At 47.8% G+C, this 20,519-nt stretch overlaps 1 protein-coding gene across 3 annotated transcripts in view; it reads left to right on the top strand.

Annotated features, from left to right (window-relative positions):
- Ttc28 (tetratricopeptide repeat domain 28) overlaps positions 1-20,519 on the top strand; it is a 460,167-nt gene that overhangs the window by 367,321 nt on the left and 72,327 nt on the right. For all 3 annotated transcript variants that reach the window (XM_050122047.1, XM_050122048.1, XM_050122049.1), the window contains one exon: positions 18,785-20,126. In XM_050122047.1, coding sequence (XP_049978004.1) covers positions 18,785-20,126 — 1,342 coding nt within the window. The remainder of the gene's footprint in view (positions 1-18,784; positions 20,127-20,519) is intronic.

The following is a 20,519-nucleotide window of genomic DNA, read 5'->3' on the forward strand; positions in this document are numbered from 1 at the left end:
TAATTCATTTTGTACTTTGAAAGCATTTGTTTGGCGTTCTTGATTCTGACAGCCAGCCCTACCTACACTGCTCACTCAAGAAGAGACTGTGGTGGGGGCATCCAGTCTCTGTCCCACAGGCCTGGCTGCTTCCGAGCTCTCCCTGGGCTTTGGGATTGAGCCTCACAAGGAGGCTTTGTTTTCTATTACTTCATGCTGCACACTGTGGTGCTCACGTTTCCTCCGACATTCCCACCTTCCGCACATCCTTCAGTCACGCCTAGGAGTTGCTTGGAGGCTCATTCCCCAAACAAGCTCATCCCATCCCCAGCCTTTGGGGCCTGTGCGCCCCTTAGGACAAGGTATAGTTCACAGAAGGCTCCTATGAACATAGCATCTTGATATGCAATACCCTTCTAATCCCAAACGCAGGAAAAGGCAGCATCCTGTTCCTGGAGGGCACCAGAGGAGAATGTGAAGTCTATGACTCATGTTTCTGTGTCACCATGAGTTCTGTGTTTTGGGAGCTGACAGCCATTGTTATCTTCCATTTATTTGAACTGCCCTTTATTCTTTGTCCATACCTTTGAGTGCAGCTCAGCAATTCTGATTTCCTTCTAATGACCCATCAGAACTTCAATGCGCACTGAGTTGTGTGCTGTTGGGAGACGCAGTGCCGCCCAGTGGCAAACGGCCCAGTAACACAGGGCCTTCACCGTCAGCCTGGGGGTTACCTGCAGTCAAATTGTTTGGCCTCAGTAAGGAGCAGGATTTCCCCCAAAGTGTCACTGACCAAGTCTAAACAGTAGTTCCTCAGCTTGCCTTCGGCTCTTATCCCCACAGAAGGAGGCACAGACTTCAGCAGAGCAGGCATCTTGATGGTGACTCAATACTGGGGACACGGTTGTGACAATGTGGTCCCGTGCTCTTGCTTATTGGTTACTCATCTCTTTTTGTACCCGGCCTTGCAAACATTTGCTTGGTGGTGGTGTTTATTATGGCAGCCAGAAATCTGTTGGAGCATTTGAAGGACTTTGGAGCTCTCTCCCTAGAGTCCAGTAGCACACCTCTTTGCATTATTAAACATTCATAGAAAGCGAGTTCTAACAACTTTGATGGTCTCTTGAGATCATAATGATTTTTATGTAAGACATTTGTTTACTTCTGACTAGCTAGACGATGCCACCGTCTGTTCCGTGGAATGAATTAAACTCATCAGAAAGTGTTGAAGGAGAGCTGCAGTTTTAAGATCTGCTCACAGAGCTGGAGCGATGGCTCAGCAGTTAAGAGCATATACTGCTCTTATAAAGTCCCACGTTAGTGTGTGTGTGCTCTTGGATGTGGTCAGAGAGCAGCTGGCAAGGGTTGTCTCTCTCCCTGCTATGTGGGTCCTGGGGACCTCAGGCTTGACAGCAAGTGCACTGCCCACTGAGCAACCTGGCCAGCTTCAGAAACTTTCTATCATTATCTTGTAAATGAGTGCTGGAAGTTTGCCACACAAAGTAGGAGATGGTTCACACCCACACCTTGAAGCTGCTGGTTTCTTTTCCAGGAAAGACAGAGTCTTAGAAAAACCTTGCTCCAGTCAGAGAACGGACAATCTGCCAAGACAAGGAGCCGTTCTGACATGGCTCCAGTCTAGGCGACTCTGTCCCTGCAGAGCTACACAATGCTACATGGTGGTCAAGCTTGCGAACTGGAGCTTGGGAACTGGACCTCAGGAAGACACAGAAACAGAGGAGCGAGAATAACAGCGCAGTTCTCGAAGGGACTGGGAGAAGAATGTTTACCAAGCGCTGAAAGAAGTGGACTAAGAAGCTGTATCCAGCTAGAATGAGAGTCAAGACATTCTCAGTTGGAAAAAAATCATCAGAATCTGTCACCAGCAGCCCCATCCCAAAACAACAGCAAGATGGTGCATTACATTGAAAGGAAGTGATGGAGAAAATTCTGAAATGTCAAGAAGGGAGGGAGGATGTGATAAAGAGCAGAAATACAGGCCAAGTGAACAGACTTTCCTTCCTGCACCTTGACTGACAGGGGCACATGGCACTTCCAGAGTGTTCCCTCAGAACACAGGCAGATGCGGACATTTATCAAGGTAGCCACTACCCCAGGGCATATGACAAATTCAAGACAATTTGATTTGAAAGAATTGAGATCATATAGAGTATGTTGTCTAAGCTCAAAGGGGACAAACCAGAAAGTAGGAAAGATATCCAAAACACTGAGAAACTAAAGAGCATTCTTACATCACCCATTGCTCAGAAGGTCTGGAAGGAAGGGAAGAATACATTGAGCTGAGTGAAAGCAGCAAGGTATCAGAGTTTGTGGGACTCAAGCGGCGTTAGCGGGGTGATTCATAGCACTATTACAGAAAAAGACTCAAGTCTGTCCTCTGCTCTCTCACCCCCAAACCAGCAAGGCAAACAACCATCCAGGAGAAAGGACATTATAAAGTAAAAACAGAAATCAGTGAACCAGAGCCCATGAGCAATAGGGAAATAGAAAACAGTGGTTAATAAAAATAAAAGCTGGTTCTTTGAAAAGATCAATACAGTTCACAAATCTGCAGTGAACACAAGTTATGAAAACTGAGAATGAAGCAGAGGGTACCATTGTTGTCCTGCAGGCATTTAGAAGGAAGTAAGGGACGGTGCTGCACACAGATGTTTGGTGACTGAAATAATGTGGACCAATTCTTTGAAAGCAGTAATCTGAGTAGCGACAAATACAGTAAGAAAGCTAAGTTTATAGTTAAACCTCCCCCAAAAGAAATGTCAGTTCGTGCTTGGTGGATTCACAGGATAAGTGTACTGAACACATAGAATCCACACAAGTGGCTCAGTCTCTCTTAAAAAACTAAAGGAGAAATTCCCAACTTCTTTGAAGCCCATGCCGTCTTTCCTGGCCCCCTTAACAGGCAAAGGCCTGACACATACCAAGTATTTATTATATAGTATTTTATATATACATATGTAAAACCTATGAGTATAAATTCTTTTTAAATTTATTATAGTGTGTAGGAACGATGGCTTGGGGGTGTGTGCCACAGCCAAATCTGTGCAGCTCACAGAGGAGAGAAGACAACTCTGTGGGCTTGGTCGCTCTTCCATTTATGTGATTCCAAAGATCTGACTCCAGGCTTGTGTGGCAGGCTTCTTTACCCACTGAGCCAGCCATTCTGCTGGCTAGATGTAAAATTATTAACAGCCTACTAATGAATAGGTGTCAACTGTATACTGAAAGAATTATATAGCATGAGCGAGGGCAGCTGCAATGTCAGGGAAGAAGACAGAGTCAACATTTAAAAAGCAAACAGTGTAAGATACTTTATTAATAAGCACATGATGTGTCTGAGGGTCGAGGACACCAAAACCAAACTCAGACAAAGCTAGCAACACCAAGTGCCAACAATGATGTGGCAGTCCCCTCGTAGGTGTCTATCCTAGGAAAACTAAAAGTCCCCATACTGTCTTTGCAACTCCTTATGAAACCAATTATTTCAAAGTGGAAAGAAAGGGAAAGGCTGTGGCTGGCAAAGGCCAGTGCCAGGATCGGAAGCAGGGCCTTCCAGCTTTTATCCAAAGCTTAGTTGCTGTATTGACACATCAAGAAACTCCATTTTCCTTTTGCAACCTCAAAAATGCCTAACCTAGACGCCAGGGCTGGTGGGGTCTCCTCCTTCTTCTCCCAGCTGGATCCTGAGCAGATCCTGTATGTCTCTGCAGTCGTTTACTGAAGGGCTGCACGTGAATCCGATTAGCCTGTAACTGACATCCCAACAGTGTAGGAGTTATGGGGAAAAGATCAAAGATCCTGACATCACCGGGCTGAGGACTGTGCTGTTCCAGGACAGGCTGGGAGTGTCTCTCCACGGCAAAGCTGTCGGCTGATTCGAATGAAACCACAGGCCTGACACTGTATGTTGTCTCCAGGGTTGTGCATCTCTGGCCGCTACACACTGGCCTCCCAGGTTACAGTGTTGACATTCTGTGTGTGTATCTCCTCACCTCTCCCTTTCTCTCTGTCGATGGCTAGAGCTGAGCATTTTGCCTTTTCCCTGAAGTGTAAACTCTTGGAAATGATGGTCACCTAGAGGTTACAACACCAACTCTCTACCCTTTGCATTTTGGGCATAAAAGACAAAAAAAATCAAATTTTCTGAGTCTTTTGAGTTAAGGATGTCACTTCTTCAAGCACCATTTTAGGGATTAGCCCAGCGACAGAAGAAAACAGAAAACTATTGAATTCCCAACTCCAAGCGCTGTGCTAAAACTTTCCTTCAAAGTTTCTGAGTGATGAAGGCTTCAAAAGGGCCCACTGCACCCACATCAGTCCCTGGTGGCTCTCCATGCTTCACAAAATTCACCAGCAAACTAAATATCAGCTAAATATTTTCCTGGGAGATGTTTTTAAGTTTTGGAGCACCCAAGCTTGTAAACAAATTACGAAATAAACCCTTCTTAAAAGGTGTGGGGTAGGAGCTCTGAGTTACACGCAGCTGGACTTCGGTGGATCTGAGTTCACAGACCCAGCCGCCTTTGAAATGAAGACAAGTGGGAGATGTGTTGTAGTGACCTGCACGCCCCTCCATCTTTATTCCCTAAACAACACAGCGCTGACTCCACACGGGCGGCACAGTCAGCTGGGGAAGCCTGTGCTGTCACAGGGACCCATCTGCAGGGTCTCATAGGTAGGCCATCCTACCTGGATATCTAGGACCAACTCCTCCTCAGCAGACACTGTCAGTGTCACCATCCTGTCCAAAGGCTTGGTAAGGGTGACAGTTGAGTGGCTGCCTTCTCAAGGATAGGCAGAAACAACCCTGCTCCTCTGACAGAATCATGCCTGTCTTAGGATTATGTATTTTAATTTGGATGAAAATCTTTAAACCCCTTTTTATATTATCTGCTGTCCTCTGTGGAATGATTGTGTTCCCCAAGTAAATAAAGCAATGAAGAATGTAAAAATCAGTCTGTGGGGCCTAAACTTCTGTGGGGAGACTGAGATGATCCAATTCCCTCCGGGAGAAAAAAGTCAGAAATCCAGATTGTCCAAAAGACAAGGCTGTTTTCATCATAACCCCTAAATAGGCCGGATATCTCTGCATCTGCCATTCTCTCCCCATGTATTCCCTAAAACCCCTCATGCCTGACTTAGCAGTGCATTGATAAGAAAAGCTAGATGCTGGTGCTCAGGCAAAACTAAACCGCCCTTCCGATGGCGCTAGCGGGATGGAGATGCCCATGGTTGTTGCTGAGAAATGCTGTCAGTGTTCTCAAGATAAAACTAAGACATTTCTGAAGCATCAAGGAGGTGGTGTGCTTTTGTTTTTCCAACGTCGTAGACATAGCCTGGCGCCCCTTGGGCAGCAGATCGTGTGTCTTCGGCTCTTCCTGCGGTGCAAACAGAGGCAAACATGTCTAAATTCAGAGAAAGGGATAAGCTCAGATATCAGTAGGCTGGACCAAGTGTTGAATTAGCCTAAGAATTTGGTTCTCAGCCAGGAGCTCTGGTCAGACCTGGTCCTTTGCACATCCAAAACTTTTCGAATACTCGGAGAGCTGTTCCTGTGTGCATAACATTCCCATTTAGTCCAGGCCTCCACACCATGTCCTAGGTCTCGTCCCCCAAGAGCTTGTTAGAGACTTGGCCTCTCAGGCCCAGCTGGTCAGACTTGATGTGTTAACAAGGTCTCTGGAGATGCTCACAGACATGAAGCTGAAAGGCGCCTCAGTCTGCATCCTTCACAAGCCTCATCCCCATCACCAGGACCAGCGAAGCTGGGCGACTGGAGGAAGTGCTAACATCCCATGTGCAGGAATCATCATCTCATTGAAGTGAGGAGGAGGAGGATGACGGCAATCACTACTGTGCCCGGTGCCCCCTGGGAACCACGGGAACCACATTCACCTCATCTTCCCACTGCCTTGCCGGGGTCTTAATAGCTACAGTTCACAACTAGGAAGATAAAGCTTGGGCTTCAACAGCTTGCCTGGAGTCATCCAGCCAAGAATGAGAGCCGGGAGAACTGCCCGAGGCGCCGTGCTTCCCAAGCGTCAGAGGACATGCTGGAATGGGAAAAGGTTTGCAGAGAAGGCTCTTAGCCTCAGCTGGGTTTTGGAGTTGCCTGGTGCATGCTTGGATCATCAGTACCAACCTGCAGATTCTGATTTTGTGAGTCTGTGGTCTGGACCTGGCTTTAATCCCCCCCCCCAGGGGCTGATGAGATGGCTCAGCAGATAAAGGACTTTGTTCTGGAGGCTCACAGCTTGAGCCCTGGACCCAAGGTGGAAGGAGAGAACTGACTCCCGCAAGATGTTCTCTGATCCCTCACCCAGGTGCGCACCCTCCCACACACAATAAACAAATAAACATAAGAAAAATTTAACTGCTCCCCAGCGATGCTACTCTGTACCCCAGGTTAACAGTCTGGCTTCGGCTACTCCACCATTGGATCCAGTTGCATCCCTATGAATGCTGAGTTGTCTTCGCCTGCGGTATCTGTTGCACTGGCACGTGTAACGGTCACGATCTAGGGAGAGATGTGGGTCTTCGCCCTGCAGATCTGGCTGTCAATGCAGATGGACCTTGCTTTGTAATCTTTGTAGCTGCCTTTCCTCCACCTTCTTCACACACAGCTCGGCCCTTGTCAGCAAGAAATGTTTACCCCACTTCTTTCATCGGTCTGTGCATAGCTGTCATCCTCTTCTTCATGACTGAGAACAGGTGACACAATCCAGGCCTATGCCATCACTTGGTGACACAAGTTGACTCTGCATGGTCCGCACATATGAAATCAAGCCTTCTCTTAGCCACCGGGCTGAGCAAATTGAGGTTTGCTGGGATCAAGCAGTTTGCTAGAATGATAGGTCAACTGGAAAGGATCAAGCCCTAGAGAGCCAAACCCTGGGAATCTGAGTTAGTGCGGCCGCAGGCTCTGATGTGGGCCAGTCTCAGGGCTGGAGGAGAAGGGTGTGGCCTTTTCCCCAGTTCACAATACCAAGGGAGACAGTGAGCAGCTGAGCCTTGTAGGTCAATTACAGTTTGTTAGTGGTTGAAATTTTAAAGGCAAAAACGAGTGAAACTGATGATATTTTATTAACTAGATATAAAATAGTGTTCTAGCATGCAATCGGTATGACAACTAATGACATTATTGTCCAATCTTAGTCTCATAGTGAGCCTTTGAAATCCAATCTCTGTTTCTGCTGTACCCTTAGTGAACCATTGAGAATGGGGTTGTCAGAGCTCAGGCACCATGGGACAACAATCTGCAGCCTCACTGGACCCTTTCCGTTCTATGTAGTCCCCTGAAAAGTTACACTGTGACCCTGGTCCATCAGAATGTCAGGTCCACACAGCTGTCACTGTCATCAGAGTTGGAGGCTGTTTCTAGGAACTTGGAGATTTTAGCTAACTGGAAGCCACTGCAGTCGGCCACTGTTCTGTTTCTCCTCTGCACCAGCAACAGTCCGCTTCCTGTTCTGCGCCTTGTGGGTGTTTGTCAGCAGTAGTGCACACAGCCGGGATCTTACATGGGGATGTGCGGCACAAAGCCCGCAGTGGAGTAGTTTTTTTTCAACTTAATTTATGCAAATGCCTTGTAAGAGCAAACTCGCCCTTTGTCTCTTCCCCAGCCTCTCGTAATGAGCTGTGCAACACAATTTCTTTGTCGTTTAATGGATGAGGCATTTCTGAATTAGTGACTAACATATTTTTATACTGAATAAATTTCATTAATGATTTTTTAAATCACTGTTAGGACAGCTGATGTGTCTTATTAATGACTGGCGATAATCCTTTCTCAAAGCAGCCCTGTAAAATCAGCTGCAGATGTGAGGCCATCTTCAAAGAAATGCGGATCTCCCGATGCAAGCTCGTTACCAAAGCCCAAGGTGCAAAAGCGCTCTTTATTCTTTTCTTTCTTTGACTCGGAAAAGCCTTGGGCAGCTTTGGAGTTGTGAGTGTTCACCCACAGCTGGGACAGGGGAAATCATTCCTACACCTGTCACCCAGGGTTGTCACTGTGCCCTCTCCAGGCTGGAGCCGCAGCCGTGAGTTCAGTCTTACTCCTGTGTGCACTGTGATAACACAGTGAGTGTTCACTGGTAAACACTAACGGTAGCTTAGCAGCTTATGTCAGAGCTAACGGAACCTAACACATCCAGGTGTTCCTTATGTTTCTTACTCTCTAGAGGCCTGGCAGACCCTGACCCAAGGCAGCGAGATGAGAACCAGGTCCATAGGAACAGTAACCAGCTGTCGGACTTCAGCTGAGTCACCCCTGTCTTTGTGCTCCACTTTCTCCACCTGGAAGATGAATGATTAATGACTATATGTCCCTGCAACTGGTAATGTAGAGATAAAGAAAGTGAGGTCTGAGGCTGGTGGGGTCCTTGGAGGAAAGATCTGGGTAACAGCCCATCACCATAACTGCCACTGCACTTCCTCCAGGGTGGCTCCTTCCCTGGTGCTGCAGAGGACAGCTGATAATGTTGGGGGCTCTCTTGGAGAGGTTTGGTGGGTGGGGCGAGCCAGTTTATAATTCATTCTGTCAGTATGGAGAACTTCAGGGCTTTCCCCCAAGAGTCGCCTGTCTGTCTCATTTATTCCTGCCCGAAGGGCAGAGTGACAAAGTTTAGCACCTGAAGCCTGACTGGGGGAATGCCACAGGGATGGCTCTTACCTTTCTGTAGCTAGGTCCTGGCACAGAGTATGGCCTCTGTCCTTGGAGCTATTCAAATGGATGTCATCACACCCTGGGGCCTGAGCTATGGCTGCTTTACTCTGTCACGTGAGCCAGAGCTCTGAGACAGGGATGTGGCTCTTGCCTGAGCACCTGGAGAATCAGGCAAAATCCTACGGGGCCCACAAGCAGTGCCCTGTGATTAAGGGGAGCTGTTGGGTCCAGGTACAACTCCATTTAATTGAAGATCAAATGGGGAAAAACAAAAATAAGTCAAAAATTGCTATATAATAAGGAATATGCAATAGATTCTCAGATGCAATAGATCATTTATTGTAAGTACTAAAATGTTTATCATAGTTAAACATCATTTAAAGTTTAAAAAGGATATAAAGTAGATGGCACTGGGAAGCAAGCCAACTGTCCAGGCTGGTGATGTCACAGATCTCGGAGAAGATTCTGACGCTCTACTAACCCAATATCATTCTTAACCACATTCTAAATATTTGTCCTTATACCCACAGATAAGTGTGGTTCTCACTCCTTATCAAGAAAACTTTCCTTTGCAATAGAAGGATACCATTACAGAAAACCTCAACCAATCAAAATGCAGCACGATGGAGCCCAGTCCCAGTGAATGCTGCAAAACAGCGCCTGCACTCATAAAGCCTCACCAACAGGGCTGCCCAAACATGAGCTAAACCATCTCAAAGTTGAAGAGGGAAAGGCCATGAGGCTGCAACCCTACACAAAGAACTGTAGTCAAACCCTACACAAAGAACTGTAGTCAACTAAGGAAGGGAGGGAGAAAGAGAGAGAGAGAGAGAGAGAGAGAGAGAGAGAGAGAGAGAGAGAGAGAGAGAGAGAGTCTTCCCCAGGGAAGAGTACACCAATTTGTTATCCAATACCAAGTGATCATTCCTGAAAACATACTTAAAAGTAACATACAGACTGAGTGGATGATATATAAGAATGTGTATGTATTCACATACATATATGCAAGTGATAACAATCAATGAAAAAAGAGGCCATGAATTTGGAGGAGGGAAAGGGGCATATTTGGGAGGACTTGTAAGGAAGAAAGGGAAGGCGGAAATTATATCATTATATTATAATCTCAAAGACATGGACTAGAGGTGGAACTTTTGAGTGGAGGGGAGAAAGTGTTTATTTCGTCTTATACTTCCAGGTCACACAGTCCATCACAGAGGGAAGCTGGCAGGAACTCAAGCAGGGCCAGAACCTAGAAACAAGAACTGAAGCAGAGGCCGTGGAGGGCGCTGCTTACTGGCTTGCTTGAGGTGGACATTTTATAAGGAAAAGGGAAATTTTGTGTGGAAAGGGTTGGGTGTCCAGGAAGGGTAACAGAGAGAATGGGGAGACACACGGAAGAGCGAAGGCCGCAGGGAAGGCAGAACGGACAGAGCTGCTGCAGGGGCTGAGGGATGCAGACAAAGGACAGGAAAGGATGAACATCGCTGGCTGGGGCTCGTCCTTCTCTTCTCTCACCATGCCCTCGTGCTGGGGCTGCTGTGTGTGGTCCACTTGTGCCACCACGGGAAGTTTGGTCCTGCGTCGCCTGCCCTGAAACAAGGTGGCTGTCCATCCTCACCCTTCACCCATTTCAAGTGGACCCTCTGTCCTGCTGTTATGAGCATGTGGTTCCGTCCCAGCCCCTCTGGGCATGGCTCAGTTATAGTTATGTAGTGAAAGATGAAATACTAGCACAACTACTGAGCTAAAATAAATTTTATTCCAAAATCCAGAGCCACACACAGCTCTGTTTGCTACCAACACTCAAAACACTCAAATCACTCAAAAACACAAAGAACAATTTTCGCATTTCTTACACCCACACAAACAGCCTTGGCCTTACAAGGCACAGAGAGATATCATCAGATTGCCTTTGTGATCCTCAAAGAACCTGGCCTCATTTTTAATTCAATACATAGAATATGATTTTAAACCCCAAATAAAACAGTCCACATCAAAGTAAAACAAACAACAACAACAAAAAGCCAAACAGTCCTGGGCTATCAGGAACTCCACGAAATGCCGACAATGATTATCTCAAGGTCCAATATGGACTGTATCAGATTTGGGGAGATGGCTCTGTCAGTTAGTGCCTGCCATGAAAGCACTGGGTTTATAGTCATACATCTAGTCCTTATGTACAACAGATTAAGTAAAGATGTGCTTCCTTTTTTTCCCCATTCTAGTCATCTTGACCATATATTCAAGGGTGGCTGTAATGCTCCACATACTGTATCATCCATATTGGTGGAAGGAAACTGTTTCTGTTGCGTTATGTCCGAAGTCAAAACCTTTGAGAGCCCAAAAGACTTCTGCTTTTGTTTCACTGGTGGCAGTAGTACCATTTAACAAGCCTTGGCTATAAGGGAGGCTGGGAAATGAATGCTTAGCTTTTTAGCAGAACTAGCAAAGGCAGATAGGGAGAGAGAAGAAATAAAAACTGAGTGTTAGAGGCTTGGGATAGGCCTCAAAGGTCTAGCGTGAATGAGGCCTTGTGTTTGGTGCTGCTGCTGCTGCTGCTGATGATAGTGGTGATGATGGTGGTGGGGATGGTGGTGATAGTGATGAGGTGGGGATGAAATGATAATGGTTATTGGGATGATGATAGGGATGAAGATGATGATGGCGGTGATGGTGGTGATGATGATGAAGAAAATGAATATTGACTAAGAGCCTTTGCTACTTACCAGAAGTAATACTTTTGTAATTGTAAATATGCTTTCATCTTTGGGTCTACTATACTGTCTCAATAAATATGATTAAGAGTGAAAGAAAGCCTCAGTCTCAGAGGGGTCTTGAGTAGAATGGTCTCCATGTTCTCCCTCATTGCCATCTCAGTCAGACAGGGTTGGATAGCACCTTGACTTCCAGGTTTACGGAAAAACTGGTTGCTGGATGCAGACTGTAGATTTCCAGACCTGGCAGGACAGACTGACAGACAGAGGAATCCATCCTCTACCAATATTCTAGGTTGTGACATGTTGAGATTCAGTTTGGAACAGTCCTGCGTCAGCATGCGCTCTAAGTTTTCAACCCAAACGTGAGTTTTTGAGGAAACCAGCACCTTTGCAAAGGGCACGAAAGACCCCATCTAGGGGCCTCCCAGTCCCCAGTAAACCCCTCTCAATCAAACAGCAAAGAGGAAACTGACAGTTCAGTCCCCTTTAGTCCTTTCCACGTTTTTGATGTTGCCCCAAGGAGAAGCCTGCATACAAATAGAGCAAATGAGCAGAATGCAGGAGTCTCAGGTCTTGATGACCTTACACCAGACTGGCTAGGACTTCACCCACTCAGTTTGAACTCTCAATACAATTGGAATTTTAAAATGAAGCTTTTCAGATCCGCAGCTCTAAAGCAGCGGGTCCCATGATCTGCTCTCAGCCTTGCTAGGAAACTCATTCATCTTGGAAACTGAATTTACAAAGTGAAGTCATTTCGATGTAGCATCTCTTAGCCTGTCCTTCCATTCCTCCTCCTTCCTGTCTATTTCTCTGGTCTGGGAAGGCCCTGCCATCCTCATTTGGTCTCTGCTAAAGGAGCAACATTGCTGCTCACCCAGATAGCATGACTGGATTCTGCAGCTGGTGCTGCCTTAGACTCTGAGAGGGCAGAGTGGCCCAGGGCGCAGTGTGGGGCAGTGGTTCAAGCCTCACATCTATCATTTAATAATTGTCGCTTCTGTGAGTGGTCTGAGTGCTAGGCCAGCCATACTCCCTTTACCCTACAATGAAATAAGATGTTGGGGGCCAAGGACTTTGGAAATAGAGAATACTCTGAAGCCTAGAGGCAACTGAAGTCTACAGTCCAGAAGGGTTTGTAGAAGCTGGGTTGCAGAGGTTTGAAAGTGTATCTGGGAAGATGCCTTATGCAGAGTTTGGGGTCTAATGCTGAGAAGAGCAATTCGAAGTGAAACTGTGTATGTGAGATTCACAGCCATTGGTCCTGGTGTCCTGGCATCACTGAGATATGAAAGAGGAATGCTTCTATTGCTGTGTTTCTAAGTTAGCATGCGCCTGGGCGGTCCAGATGCTAGCGAAGCCTGGTGACTTGAGCTTGAGCCCATGACTCCTCTGAGTTATCCCCTGACCTCTAAGTGTGCTGCAGCACATGCACAATTAATAAATACAATATTATTTTACATATTTTTAAAGGTGTTTTTATTTTATTATTAATAATGAAACTGAAAGACAGGCCATAGGTTCATATCTTTTCTCTTTTGGGGGAGTACTGGAGGTGGAATCTAGGTGAGTGCTAGATGAGTGCTCTGTCACTAAGTCACATCCCAGTCCTTAATTTATCTTCATGAGGAATTGCATCTCACAGTGGGGATGGTCACTGACAAAGCCGGGATTGGAAAGGAAGGTTTCTGGTTTCTTGGACTTTGCTCTAATTACCAGCTGGCAGCCCAGAGGCTTCCAGTTAACCAGCTGTAGCATCAGCATCTCTAGAGGTGTTTTTCAGACTGTTCATTACAGCTTCCAGAGGGAACACCCCAGAGCAGCAGCGCCCTGGCTACGCAGCTCCATCACTGTGCAGGTTAGAGTTTCCATTTTCTTCAGCCTATAGCACACTAGCACAGACGGGCTGCATTGCAAGAGGAAAAGTCCCCAGGTGCACCATGAGGCTTTTGTAGGCAAAGCTGTGGGAGCATAGCTGTGTTTCTGGCTAGTGTTTCTTCCCTTTGGCGGTGATTAGAATTCAATCATGGGGGCACTCTGATGCCTTGATTGTTCTCATCAGCTTCAGACTTCACACAGTAACACTCAGATCTCAGCACTGACAACTTTAGGGACCTTCGAATCATACCCAAGCTGTAGCAGTGGCTGGTTAGAAGCACTGGTCCCACAACCTGCCACTGTTCTCCCTACCAAAACACCCGGCAGGAGATCTCTTTCTTCTCCATCTACTGCACACACTGTCCATTAGGAAACAACCTGTTCTCACATCACACACAGTTAGGCTGAGGTGCTCTCGGAGACAACCTTTGTGTCCTTATGGATGGTGATGTCAAGTTCCGTTGGTGGAAACATGGTTACGTCTAAGAGTGATACTGAATTACGTTTTATCAATGATCCCAGAGGGAGGCAGATCTTTGAGGACTGTTGGTTGACAATGTCTGAAATAACAGCCCTTCCTAGAAGGTGGCGCACCATACTGGTGTTTTCAATTTAATTTCATTGTGATGGTCTTTGAGATGGGGAGACCTGAGGCCAGGAGGGGAGTAGCTGGCCCAAGTACATGTGCAATGAAGCAGCGGAGCGATGGAAGGGATCCTGCAGTGCCAGGACCCACGACTTCCTTCAGAACGCTGCCGCTCCTTCATAACTGGCCTCTTACCTTATTCCAGTAGTAGGGTGTGGTGTGTGGAATTGATAGGTCAAGGGTAGGCTGAGCCTGACAGACATGCAGTGGGTTCCCTTGCCTGATTGTAGATTGTCTTATCAATGCAGAAAAGATGAACAGGACAGACTGGAAGGGCATGCGAGGCTACCTGCAGGCTGGCACAGTCCTGGAGCACCAGCAGGTACATCTGGCCTGGAGGTGGTAAAAGTCACTCTAAGTGGCTCGTTCTTTGCAAGTCTAAAAGAGTACAGATAGGTGGGACTGGTCCAGCCATTGAGGCTCCACCCAGGGCGACAGAACAGGTATCTCCATGGCACAGTAGTTCCACCCTGAGCCTGGAGACCGACTCCCTGTGTGGCTGCTCCGGGGCTTCCCCTTTAGGAGTCGCCCAACACCCAAGCGTGCTTTGATTTCTCCAGCAGTGACTAACAGTGGGCCGGCCTCGTTCCCATGAGATGCTCTCACTGTTAGGGATGACAGCGCCTGACTCCTCCCACCTCATCATCAGTGTGGAGCATCCCTTCCCAGCCACCCTCCTGCCATAGGTTTAATCACTATGTCTCCTACTTCATAACACAATTAATCTTTCCCTCGGGCTGAGATTTACAACCACAGAGGCCCAGGGGATTTTTGAGCAATTCACCTGCAGCTTGTGTCTCTGATTACCCAAAGGGAAGTAGGAAGTGGGACTGTGTACAAAGCCCATAGAATATATATGGGCTTTAGGGTGGCTTCTTGTCACTGCTTACACGGCTCTTGACTTAGGGACAGTGTCAGGAGGGGACCACAGAGCATGTGATCTATTTTCTTAAGCTTATGTCAAAAGACATATGCTTCCAACAGAGTGTGCTTGTGGTAAGTCAGTGGGGCTGTGCAAGGTTTCCCTCGCCTGACCACTGACAGTCCACTGGGGGCTTGTGGGAGGGACAGAATGCCACAGCAGCAGGAGTGCATGCTGGGACACGTCTGCTCACCTCTTGGTGGCCTCCTAGCACAGACAGGAAGGATCCAGGACAAGGTATCTGCTTCACAGGCCTGTCCCCAGTGTTTCCCTTCAGGTATGAATTTGGTGGTGAATTAATCCACTGATGAGACTAACACACTAGATCCAACCTCGCTCAACAGCACCACCAGCTGGGACCCAAGCCCTCCACACATTGGCTTCAAGTTGTTTTGAGGCATTTCTGAACCAAGCAGAGGCAGCCCCTGGAAAAGCCGGCCTCTTTGTAAGACACTTGCAACTGATAAAGCCGTCTGGTGGGTGATTTCTGGCGTTATCCCCCATTTGAAAATATATTTTACTGTTCAACTTTGGTGAAAATAATGGAGACTTATCTACACTGTTCTCATGCCTCTGTTTACTAGGCCTGTCTCTACCTTCCCACCCCAAACTTTGAGATATTTTCAAAACCACGGAGAACAAATATAAGTGAAAACTTGGAAGGAAGATCCAGGAATCTCAAGCTGATAGGAAAGGGTTTCTGGGCCACAGCTGGTACATGGAAGGGTCAGAAAGAGCAAGTGTAACACCCCATGTCTCCTCCCAGCCTAGACTGATCAAGTATAAAGGTCATAAACATGAATTAACACAGGACACAGTACTGTTATCCCAGTCTGCACACAATGTCCTTGCACCTCCGGTGGGGATGAGACCTGGGAGCTAGAGAGTCCAGTGACCAGTTGATCACTTCCTTTACTGAGGTCCCCAAAATGGAAAAATGGTCTAAGCACATTTTTCCATTTTGTTGCACGCCTTTTGTATCAGGCCTTTGTTGCACGGAAGAGTCTCCTGATGCAAAGGGGGCTCCACAGAGCACCCAGTGGGGCTCCACAGAACACACAGTGCCAACTTGTCTGCCTAGCTTTATTATGTAGCTATTAGGGAAACAGTGTAACGACCCTGCATGCTGGTGGCCTGGTTTTCCTCATCTTGTCTCCTCTGCTTGCATAAAGACCCCATGTCCCCACACGCCTAGGATAAGTGAAGGACAGTTGGGACACTGAGCTGCTTCTACTGTCAATAGTTCCGCATGCGCCCCCCTGACACCCTTACCCAGCCTGTCTGCTATACCACGCTGCCTGGTACAGCTAAGGGGACAGGGAATGCATTCTGCTGGTAACTCCCCTCTTCTCCCTGAGACTTCCTCACAACCTTCACAAAGTAAGCCTGGACTGGGGAGGTGTCTTTCCGGTTTCCCAGACCCTGTGTTTCCTATGAGGACAGCTGGATTCTTGGCTTAAAAGCAGAGGAAAGAGCCAAGTCTCCAACAGCCCAACTTGGGCTAGGCACTAATGGCAATCAATACGAAGTAGGGCCCACTGTGTGTAAGAAACCAGGCTCTGCTTCCAGAAGCTCAGATGAGAACCTGCCAGAATTTACTGCTCAGCTGTAATCGGTATCATTTTAGTGGAAATATTATCTGTCTGGTCTGCCCTACTTGCCCACGTAGGCCTCCACAGAGTGCACTGAACAGGTCACCACAGTCCTTACCACAACCTTTGAGGTAGACATTATTATTCTACAGGTAACCCACCTGTGGCGACCCAGCGTGGCCACGTGGCTTCTCACCACGTACCTTTGTGAGGCTGGCTTTTCTGCCCCACTAATCTTTGTTTAATTCCCTCCCTGCGGCCCATTGTCACCTAGAGCACCCTGCTGACAGGGCCTCTGTACGTCTTCATCCCAGTGACACCTGAAAGGGGAAGGGCAGGAGAGCCGCAGATCACCCTTGGCACGTACAGTCATTCGCTGACAGCTGTTGGCTGCCCTTATGTTGTTTCAACAAAGAGAACAGCTGCCAAGAGAGCACGCTGTCCCTACAGAATGCTCCAGGCTGGCAGCAGCCGGAACCCGCCATGGGGGACACAGCAGAGGGAGAGGCCGGCTCAGCTTGGCCAGCCTTTCTGCCCTTGTGTGTGTGTGGAAGCTATAATTTTGGAAGCCCTCCTCTGGTTTCTTGTGGACTTGTGGAAGATAAGGAAGCAGCAGCAGCTGGCTGGAGACCAGATTGGTTTGCCATGACCAGCAGGCAGCTTCCTTGAGAAAACGTTGCAACCCTGGGCAGCCATTATCATCCTGACTGTTCCCTGCTCACTACCCAGACCTTTGGGCCAGAGTAAGAGAAACAGACTCCCCTTCTGTGGCTTTGTTCACTGGCCAAACTACCTTAGGTGTCATTCACGAGGCATAATATGTTTGTGTTGCTTATTTCTTTGTATGTTTTTGAGACAGTATGTTGTCCAGGCCGACCATGAACTCACAACCCTTAACTATGCCTCTTGGGTACTGGGATTACAAGCATGTGCCACTATGGCAAGCTCTCATTCCACATCTCTAAAATGATCATAATCTGACTTTATTGATTTTAGAAGTGGGGGGAGACTTTGGACTTTAAAACAAAAACAGGTGAAGGCTCAGATACATTATATTGTCTGTCTCCAAGTCCATCGATGGAATTGGGTAGAGGTGTGCTCTTAAACAGGACTTGGTTTTGTCTAAAGCTGCGTGCGTTTTCTATAATAGGATGGATGCCAGGTTCCTGGGGAACGGTGCAGCTGGCTGTGTAAGAGGGCAGAAATCACAGTAAGGCCTTGTTGCTGGTGGATGGCAAAAGGCACATGAAGGCACGCCGCCCTAGGCAGCCTTCTCTGAAGGCCTTTCTCTCTTTCTTCTTCCTCTTGTTTCCCACCAGCAAGCGATCATAAAGACACCCGCTGCAGGAGAATCCAAATGCCATGCACAGGTTGCTGGGTACAAGGGTGGCCCTGGGAAGAAAGGGTAGAGCAGGGCCGGGCAGGGCTTGCTCCCAAGTACAGTGATTCTTGGCTGGGCAGATCGTTTGTAGAAAGAAGAAAGGTAGTGAATGATTCATTTTATCCCAGGATGCTTGAAACCGTGAAGCCTGAAGGAAGCTCAAGAGGTCAGGCTAAAAGAAGGTCTCCAAGTTCCCACCGCTAACACACTGAATGGTCATTTCTTCCTGGGAAGTTTGGGGTCTCTGACCTTGCCAGGGTCTGAGAGCTGTGCCCCTTCCGGAGAGCAAGCTGGTGGCATCTCAGCTCCACGGCTGACCACAGAAGCGTCACTTGTCTTGTGGGATCGGAGCATTGAAGCACACACAGCCCCTTGGTCTGTGCAGCACAGGGCTGCAGAGCAGAACCCTGCCCACTTGTGTGTCCCGTGCTTTTACAGTCGGTGCTCTCTTTTATGCCCAGCAGTTGGTATGGTCGCCAGTTTCAGGGCAACATCACCTGTAATATGGGTGCTTAAAGTTTTTATTTGCCAATTTAGTAGAGGTAAATGGTTCATTTTTGCATTTCTTTGATTATTAAAGGAAACTAGTGCCCCATTCCTCTCTCTGTTTCTTTGCTTGTCTGTTGACATTTATCATTCTTTGCCTATTTTAATAAATTGAGATCTTGATTTTTCTTTTTCAGCTAAACTGAATTGTACAATTTTCCACAGCAGCTGTTACAGTTTTTGTATATGTCTCACATATTCTCTAGCGTGTTGTATTTGCTCTTTAATTTTGCGTGTTTATTTGTAAAATAGTCTCATTTTTTTGTCATCAAATCTGTTGGGTTCTCCTGGTGGCTTGAAACATGGGAAGCCACCCCCCTCTCCCCGCATTATTGACATGTGTTTAGCCCCACCTTCGATCGGTCTAAAGCCTTTGGCTCAGGATCCTCTAGCCTTAGATTGAGCTGTAAATCATACTTTGTCTAACTGTGTTCCAGGGATCATCCACCAGATGAAAGGCGATTATGACACAGCCCTGAAGCTCCACAAAAGCCACCTGTGCATTGCCCAAGAGCTGAGCGACTACGCAGCCCAGGGCCGTGCCTATGGGAACATGGGCAATGCCTACAATGCCCTGGGCATGTACGACCAGGCTGTCAAGTACCACCGTCAGGAGCTGCAGATCTCCATGGAGGTGAATGACCGTGCCTCTCAGGCTTCAACTCATGGCAATCTGGCTGTTGCCTACCAGGCCCTGGGAGCCCACGACCGGGCCCTGCAGCATTACCAGAACCACTTGAACATTGCCCGGGAGCTCCGAGATATCCAGAGTGAGGCCCGGGCACTAAGCAACCTAGGGAATTTCCATTGCTCAAGAGGAGAGTATGTCCAGGCTGCACCCTACTATGAGCAGTACCTCCGCCTCGCTCCTGACCTCCAAGACATGGAAGGAGAAGGAAAGGTCTGCCACAACCTTGGCTACGCTCACTACTGCCTTGGAAACTACCAGGAGGCTGTAAAGTACTACGAGCAGGACCTGGCCCTGGCCAAAGACCTTCATGACAAACTGAGCCAAGCAAAAGCCTATTGCAACTTGGGCCTGGCCTTCAAGGCGCTGCTGAATTTTGCTAAAGCCGAGGAGTGTCAGAAATACCTTCTGTCCCTAGCTCAGTCCCTGGATAATTCCCAGGCTAAGTTTCGAGCCCTAGGAAACCTGGGCGATATATTTGTCTGTAAAAAGGATGTAAACGGTGCAATAAAGTTCTACGAGCAGCAGTTGGGCTTAGCTCACCATGTGAAAGACAGAAGGCTGGAGGCCAGTGCCTATGCAGCCCTGGGTACCGCATACCGAATGATCCAGAAGTATGACAAGGCCCTGGGTTATCACACACAGGAGCTGGAGGTCTATCAGGAACTGAGCGACTTGCCAGGGGAGTGCCGAGCTCATGGGCACCTGGCAGCTGTCTACATGGCCCTGGGAAAATATACAATGGCATTCAAGTGTTACCAGGAACAACTGGAGCTGGGGCGGAAGCTGAAAGAGCCTAGTCTGGAAGCCCAGGTGTATGGAAACATGGGCATCACAAAGATGAATATGAACGTGATGGAGGACGCCATCGGCTACTTCGAGCAGCAGCTGGCCATGCTGCAGCAGCTCAGCGGCAATGAGTCTGTGCTGGACAGGGGCCGGGCTTACGGCAACCTGGGGGACTGCTACGAGGCCCTGGGGGACTACGAGGAAGCCATCAAGTACTATGAGCAATACCTGTCTGTCGCTCAGAGTCTGAACCGCATGCAAGACCAAGCCAAGGCCTACCGGGGTCTAGGCAATGGGCACAGGTAACACGGACAGGGAGTGGGGTTAAACACAATTGCGAGGAGAGGAGCTGTGCAGGAAGGGCAGCTGCCAGCTACAGAGCAGCTTGTTTCCACACCTCTCATTTGACTTCTCAGCATTTCATTGAGCTAAGTGGGTGATATTGCTGTTGCATATGAAGAAACACCAAAGCCCAGGGAGGGTGGGCTAATAGTACCTGAGGTTACACAACCTCAAAGGACGTGCTGAGAGTCAAACCCAGGGCTCAGACTTCACATTTAGTACACAGTGATCATGATACGAGAGTTCATATAGAAGGAAGATGGACAGATCTGCTTAGCTGACCTCTGTGAATGCCTCCACACTAATGTGTTTATTAGCACAGCATTCCGTAGCCACCAGTGACTCAACCCCAT

Source organism: Alexandromys fortis, unplaced genomic scaffold (assembly GCF_014885135.2).
Source record: "Alexandromys fortis isolate MF-2015 unplaced genomic scaffold, M_Fortis_MF-2015_v1.1 scaffold_193, whole genome shotgun sequence".
NCBI lineage: Eukaryota > Metazoa > Chordata > Mammalia > Rodentia > Cricetidae > Alexandromys > Alexandromys fortis.